The 7,822-nt window shown below is 36.5% G+C and overlaps 1 protein-coding gene and 1 long non-coding RNA gene across 4 annotated transcripts in view; one reads left to right on the forward strand and one right to left on the reverse strand.

Annotated features, from left to right (window-relative positions):
- LOC116707340 (uncharacterized) overlaps nt 1–2,084 on the forward strand; it is a 217,341-nt gene extending 215,257 nt beyond the window's left edge. For 2 of the 3 annotated variants that reach the window (XM_032544672.1, XM_032544671.1), the window contains one exon: nt 898–2,084. In XM_032544672.1, the coding sequence (XP_032400563.1) occupies nt 898–1,163 (266 nt within the window). In that variant the 3' untranslated portion in view covers nt 1,164–2,084. The remainder of the gene's footprint in view (nt 1–897) is intronic. The other variant, XM_032544673.1, reaches the window with a different exon arrangement.
- Nucleotides 2,085–3,968: 1,884 nt separating this feature from the next.
- Nucleotides 3,969–7,822, reverse strand: part of LOC116707362 (uncharacterized) — a 16,476-nt gene continuing 12,622 nt past the window's right edge. Inside the window, exon 3 of the long non-coding RNA XR_004336486.1 lies at nt 3,969–4,061. This is a non-coding gene — a long non-coding RNA (uncharacterized LOC116707362). The remainder of the gene's footprint in view (nt 4,062–7,822) is intronic.

The following is a 7,822-nucleotide window of genomic DNA, read 5'->3' on the forward strand; positions in this document are numbered from 1 at the left end:
AACAACAAATTGAGAGTGTTAGCTTTCCAATGACCTCAGGGTCATCCCAGAGGGCCAAAGCATGTAGACACTGCAGCACTTTTTAGGGGGTAAAAATTTAGGCGAGAAAAGCATGGATTTTCAAGTGTTTGTTAAGAAGTCTATTTAAATTAAATTGGATTTTATCTAAGTTTAATAATATTATACTGTACTTGATGAGTGTTTTATGAACTCAATCGCTCACTTCAGTCTGTTTGATGTTATTTAATTTTTTAATTTAACCAGGAAAGTCCCGTTGAGGTTAAAAACCTCTTTTTCAAGGGAGTCCTGGCCAAGAGGCAGGCAAAAACACAATCAATTACGTTTATAAAAGTTATACAACACAGACAGTTAAAAACATTTACAATGTAAACAGGTCATTTCAGGTTCTCTCAATCTGGATTTAAAAGCATTTAAGGAAATAAGTTCAGATAATTTCAAGTCTTTTTGCAAAGAGTTCCATGCAGAAGGAGCGGAGTAGACAAAAGCCCTCTTTCCCAGATTTGTACGGGCAAATGGAACAAAGAGCAGCAAGTGATCATCTGATCGCAATAAATAGGAACCAACACTTCTCCATGGGATTAAACTACTGATGTAGGATGGCAGCAGACCTAGCATGGCCTTGTAGATAAAAACATGTCAATGCCCTGATCTCCTGTTTGACAGCGATGGCCGTCCCACTCTGGAATACAAGTCACAACGATGGGTTAGATTTTTACAATTTGTAATAAATCTCAGAGACGCATGGTACACAGTGTCAATCTTATTATATCACAGCTAAGAGGAAATCCTTACGGTCAGTCAGACTCTGCTTCCTTCTCTTTTAGTGAAATTCTTTCCTTCACATGATTGAAACAGATGTGTTTGGTCTCTTTACAGCAGTGAGGGATCGGCCTGAACCTGAGACACTGAACACAACAAGTCCATCAAACACAACAAGTCCATCAAACACAACAAGTCCTCAACCAGAGAGTCGGAGCAGGATCGCACTCTACTGTGGACTGGGACTGACAGCAGCAGTTCTGCTGGGTTTCTGTGCTCTCTTAATCTTCAATTGTTGTAACAAATCTACTGATAATAAAAGAAATCACCAACATTTTTCACCCGTACAGATGTCGAATTTATCAGAGAAATTAGCTAACTAATGCTAAATACTAATGCTAACTACAGCAAGTATACATCTTGATGTTCATTAACACACTCTGCCCCTATCAAATATTTAAGGAACTACAGCAGAAATAAGTAATATCAGTGTAAATTACGTTGTTATTGAGAAAGTGTCTGGCAGCTTTTAAAGAAACAAGGAAAAAAAATTGTTGACGTTATTTAGAGAAATGTGAATAAGGACCACAGATTGTTTTTCATTGAGGTAGTGTGTCGTGCAAAAGACTGATTTTCTTTCTTTTTCAGTGTCAATGTAAAATATTTGATTCAGAAAAGTTCAAAAATTTCAGAGAAAAGAATCCCTTCTATTTGTGTATTAACTTCAACATTAATATATTGTGTCATACATAACATACCTCTATGTCTAGCTACTGTGCTGTTTTAAATTTTAAATGCTATTTATGTTATTGTTGTTATAACTGTTATTGTTGACTGGTTCTGAGAGTTCAAAAGGCATACCGCATTTCATTGCTGTGGTTCTCTGTACTAAGGTGCCTATGACAATAGACTTGAACTGAACTGAACACACTGTGTGTTATTTGTAATGTTCCCTCTTGTCTTACTACTACAGATGTAAATTAGCATTAATAACTAACTCTGATATGTTACATTTTGATGTCATTAATCTAAATGAAGAAGTTATGACTAATGTCTGTCCATAATGCTTTCACTGAGGAAAGGGTTTTGCAGCTTTTAAGGAATCAAGGAAATACACTTGGTGACCTTTCTCACAATAAAATAAAAGAAAATGACCAGAGTTTGTTTTTCATTCAGGTAGAGTTTCAGTTCTACGTCCATTAAGACAACATGCAAACAGACTTTTTTTTACCTTCAATATCAAATATTTGTTAATCCAGAGTCCAGAAAGAGTCTGAAATAAATAATGTTGCTGCTAAAACATCTGAGATATGATTTGGTGTTTTACTTCAACAAAAATGAAATAAAAGAAAGCACAGAGAACAGTATGTAGACATCTTCCTGCTTCGTCTTACATGTGAGTTCCAGAGACATTTAGAGCACCATCTCTTCCATTGATGTGTGTTATTACTGTACACACACACACACACACACACACACACACACACACACACACACACACACACACACACTGCCTAAATATAGTACAGGCCAAATGTTTTGGTAACACCTGCCTCTCCTCAGCAGTGGTTTCCTAGCTGCTATTGGACCATGAAGGCCTGATTCGTGACGTCTCCTCTAAACAGTTGTTCTAGAGATGTTCTGCTGCTAGAACTCTGTGTGGTATCATCTGGTCTCTAATCTGAGCTGCTGTTAACTTGTGATTTCTGAAGCTGGTGACTCAGATGATCTTATCCTCAGCAGCAGAGGTGACTCTTGGTCTTCCTCTCCTGGGGGGTTCCTAATGTGAGCCAGTTTCGTTGTAGCGTTTGATGGTTTTTGCGACTGCACTTGGGACACATTCAAAGTTTTCACTATTTTCCGGACCGACTGACCGTCACTTCTTAAAGTAATGATGGCCACTCGTTTCTCTTTACTTAGCTGATTGGTTCTTGCCATAATATGAATTATAACAGTTGTCCAATAGGGCTGTTGGCTGTGTATCAACCTGACTTCTGCACAACACAACTGATGGTCCCAAGTCCATTAATAAGGCAAGAAATTCCACTAATGAACCCTGACAAGGTCCACCTGTGAAGTGAAAACCATTTCAGGTGACTACCTCATGAAGCTCATTGAGAGAACACCAAGGGTTTGCAGCACTATCAAAAAAGTAAAAGGGGGGCTACTTTGAGGAATCTAAAATACAAGGCCTATTTAAGAGGTATTTCACACTTTTTTGTTAAGTACATAATTCCACATGTGTTCATTCATAGTTTTGATGCCTTCAGTGAGAATCTACAATGTAAATAGTCATGAAAATAAAGGAAACTATTGAATGAGAAGGTGTGTACACACACTCAATAATCAGGGTTTGGCTATAGGCAGGCTGGGGGAACACATATTAATGTCACTAAACCTCATAAAGTGACGTTTTCACGCCATGGGACCTTTAATCTCTGAGTCTAACACTGATGTCTGAGTTGATTTACTGTGAGATGGGAAACTAAGTGTTTGGTTCCAGAACAGCTGATTAGAGTTGGTTCAATCAACTCAGAGACGGTTCACTCAGAGTTAAGAGTGTGCACCTCCACAATAAAGAGGCCGCATGAACGGGGCCATGATACTACGATTCACCATGGCAACAACCATTAATAAACTGGTCGGCAGAAATACTCATGTGCACGTACAGTGAATTTGAACATTTATTTTGTTAAAAAACACAGCGGCTGCTCCAAAAGAAAGATAATTTGCGTGGGAGAAAATTGCTGCAAGAGTAAATGCATAAAAAACACTTGTGCAACTTTGACACAAGTATTATATTTATATATTTTTACATATCTCTACAATGAGAGATATGAGGAAATGTCAAATTTCTCAATTAATTTGAGCTTGTTTCCTGCGCTGACTAACCCATGATGTCTTGATTAGGATTGTGGAGGGCAACATTCTTTTCACAAGGGGAAGGATATTACTACTAATTATTTTTGTGTTTAATCCGTGACCTTAGATGTTTTGCATCAAATTAGGACAAAACTCAAAATGACGACTAGTGTCTACTAGTGTCCAAGTGAAGTCAAGTCCATTTATTTAAATAACCTAATTTCACAAATTTGTCTCTAGGGGCTTTACAATCTGTACAGCATAAGTCTCTGTCTCTCCTACAGAATTTACATTGGTTACCCTACATAATTAACATTTTAGTTTATATGCACGCATTCACACAGACGTTTAGATGGGCCTACTTTTTCATCGCTGTTTTTGGAGTTCACTGTGCAGTAGGCCCTATGTTGGGATATAGTCTGTAAAGCTGTACTTCATGGGGGGGGGGTGGGTTGAGTAGTTTTTAAAAGGGGACAGAGGTAGGATGATCTGCAGAATACCGAGCCTGTGTAACATAGTATCTTTAGTCTCTCTCATTTTTCAGAAGCTTCAACAACTGCCTCGTCCATCAAATGTCCGAGTCTACAACACCGAGTGTCCTCTGACCTCTCTTTTTCTCAGGACATTGACACCTCTAATTACATTGAGTTGGCAATGCAGCAACACTAATGTTAGGGGAGGTCTTAAAAGAACCCATAAAAACAACGCAAACAAACATAAGATTATACCAAAACTGATTTGATATGGCTTGCTTTCAAACGCGGTCCCAGCGAGATACATCTTTTTATATTTTGTATGGAAACAACTAGGAACCGCCACGCAGGATTCTCCTTATTAATCCTTTTGGGACGACCCTGCAGGAAACTGAAATTCAGCATCCGTTTTAGCAAGAAAGAATTGACATAGAGTGTAGAAGACAGTATAGAGATAACAATAACGGTAATAAAAAAAATAAATAATACTTTAATCAAATGGATAATTTTGTCAGTTAAGAACGGGGTTATTTAAAGGTCCACTTGTTTTAATGCAGTAATACTTCCATAATCATCAGTTGGTTGAGCATGAAATATAATACAAAACAAATAGTAGCTTTGATATTTTTTTCTTTCAAAGAAACCAAACAGCATGTCTCTGACCAAATGAGGTAAACTCTGGAAGGGGGAGTGCTTTGCTAATAATATAATAATAATAATAATAATAATAATAATAATAATAAGCATTGTAGGAGCCCATACCTGAAACATTTTAGTTACCTGTGTGAGATTTTATAACACAAAACACTTAGTGAACATCCTATTCAATGAAATCTTATAAAGAGGCTGACTTGTATTTTTACTGTAAGGTACATTAGAATTGATGGGCATAAACTATCTTCACTGTTACCCGCTCTTCTAACATGGTAGTACAGAAGCTTGTGGTAAATTGACATTTTCGGTAAAAAATTTACATTTGAAAATTATTTTTGGGGCATTTTGAACATTCCCAGAACAGACAAACATATTTTCAATCAATTAAATCTGGCATTATTAACTAGCCACTAAATCCAAATTCCTGTTTGGTGATGAATTCCGAGGGGCAAATCTTACGCAAAGTAGTGGCAAGGTTTCATCTGGAAGCACTTCCTGTTTACCCATGTGTTGTTCCTTTGAAGATAAAGCCAGATAATTGCTTTGTTAAGGTGAGTTTATACAGTCATCCCGAATAAAAGGGCAGGGATCTTTTGCACACCCCACATCCCCCTCTCTGATGACATGGCCAAAGTCATTGTTCGCGTCAAGTATTCTACACTTTGAGACATTTGGAAGACCACTTCAATATTAAAAGAAGGGTGTGAGCGTGACAGTGGTGTGCCCTCAGAAATTTTGTCTTACAGTACGATAGGCAATTTTAGGCGTTTACATGCACCCCAAGTTAGCGTGACAATCTGGTTCACGTTGAACACTGCTAAAGTCCTGGACAGCAATGATGTGGTAGATTGTGACTCCCTTTAAACGTGTATGAAAGTGATAAATGACGATCTCAGATGCCGCTGAAGGGATTGTGAAATTAATAATTATGTCCGGAGTGTGCTATGCATTTTTGTAAAATCCAGTGAGTTTATGTTTTAGAAATGGCAATATATAATAATGTTGACGGGCAATTGGAAATAAGAAATTACATTGTTAATGTTAAAAAAGGTTTTCTGTGACATATAAAAATATATTACGATTTAAATAAAAAATATTACGACTAGTAAGTGTAGTAGATGTTTCAGGGTAGGTTCTTTAAATAGGAACACTAAAGATGGCAATCTTTAATACCCATTAATAATCTAAGTTCACGTTTTGATGAGTGGAAAAAGGTAGTCCTGGTGGCAAGGAGGTTGTAATAAAAATAATACATGTCATTTTTGTCTTTTGTCTGAATTTTCAGTAAAATGTTGGGAAAAGGCTGATCTTGTGGAATAATAACAGTAAACATTACATCAGGACATTAATAAAAGATAGGTCCCAACATCAAATTGTTGCTGTTTTATAGATTAATCTGAAAGCTAAGTCTCCTTAGAGTGCATCTTACTTAGCCTCAGCACGGTGCAAGCCTATGTTCGTATGGAGTCAATGAATTTATACAGTAAAAACCGCAAAGCCAGCGAAATAATGTACTAGTAGAATGCCCTAAGGTCAATGTTCATGCTACTCGCAGGCATGTGCTTGTCGGTTTCTGTCAGATTGAGGCTTTGTCTTCTAGCATTATTAAAGTTTAGAGAAATGGCGTCACATTACAGGTGTCGCATAACTTGAAAGAATGGTTAATTGACGCAGTTAGCACAAATCGATCTTTTACACCGGTAGATGTCATTCTTAAGATGTGAGTGCAACCACCACCATTGCCTATTTCTTTCCGAATTATTAAGAAAATGTTAGTTATGTAATGTGTTTTTAAAAGGTGACTACAAAAGGCCTGTGCCTGTTTGACGGGTTTAGGGGATTCTCCAGATAATAGTTATAACCAGGAAAAAACTTGCGATGTGTCGAAAGACTCAGTTTTTTAACCGATGGGCCATAATTGGATTGTGAGGACGGCCTTGCAACCGTTGCGTGGTAAAGCACACCCACGTTCTTGTTGTCTGAAATATGAAATTACTGGGTGTCCTGTGGGATGTTGGCCTTAGTGTGTTGGTAGTGGCGATTCTGAAGTGAGTTCCAGCTTGTGGTGAGGTGGTCTACTACTATGCATCGTACCATTTAGATGTATTTGTCATTTTGGAATTATATGACATTATGTAGTTTAAAAAATATAATTTTTTACATAAACAAGGAATTTGACTCTGGTTAACCTTTTCTCTTAAAGTACAAACATTTAGATATACATAAATTAAGCAAAAGGACAGAAAGAAGTCTATAAAAATACCGTCAATACAGTAGAATTTAGAAATTTACAAAAAAATGCAATAACATTTGAAGAGAAGGAATGAATAGTGCAATATCAGTATAGCCGAGATTTAAGATTTAGATATAAATGTAGTGCAAGTCAGTTCAGTGCACGAATGAACGTATGTAGTCAATGTGTGTGCAACTTTGACACAAGATTTTTTGGGGGGATTTTTTTAAACATATTTCTGCGAGGAAGGATGTTTGAAAATATGTCAACAAAGTCCTCAATTAATTTGAGGTTGCTTCCTGCACGGACTAACCCATGATGTTTTCAACATGCATCGTACCATTTAGATGTGTTTCTCATTTTGGAAAATATATGACATTATATAATTTACAAAATATTTTTTGTTTACAAAAAAAACAAGGAATTTGACTTTGGTTAATCTTTGCTCTTAAAGTACAACACTAACTTAACATAAATAATTAAAGCAAAAAGGACAGTAAGAAATGTAAAAAATATTGTTAATACAATAGAATTGATAAATTTACAAGAAAATGCCATGACATTTGAAGAGAAGGAATCCATAGTGCAATATCAGTATAGTAGAGATATAAGATTTGAATATAAATATATTGCAAGGCAGTTCAGTGCTAGAATGAATGCATGTTTTCAATGCACTGTGCAAGGTGTGTCTTTGACGTGAGATTTTTTTTTTTTACACATCTCTATAATGAAAGAAGTGAGAAAATATGTCAACTAAGTTTTCAATTTGAGGTTGTTTCCTACACCGACTAACCCATGATGTTTTCAATAGGATTGTGGA

Source organism: Etheostoma spectabile, chromosome 19 (genome assembly GCF_008692095.1).
Source record: "Etheostoma spectabile isolate EspeVRDwgs_2016 chromosome 19, UIUC_Espe_1.0, whole genome shotgun sequence".
NCBI lineage: Eukaryota > Metazoa > Chordata > Actinopteri > Perciformes > Percidae > Etheostoma > Etheostoma spectabile.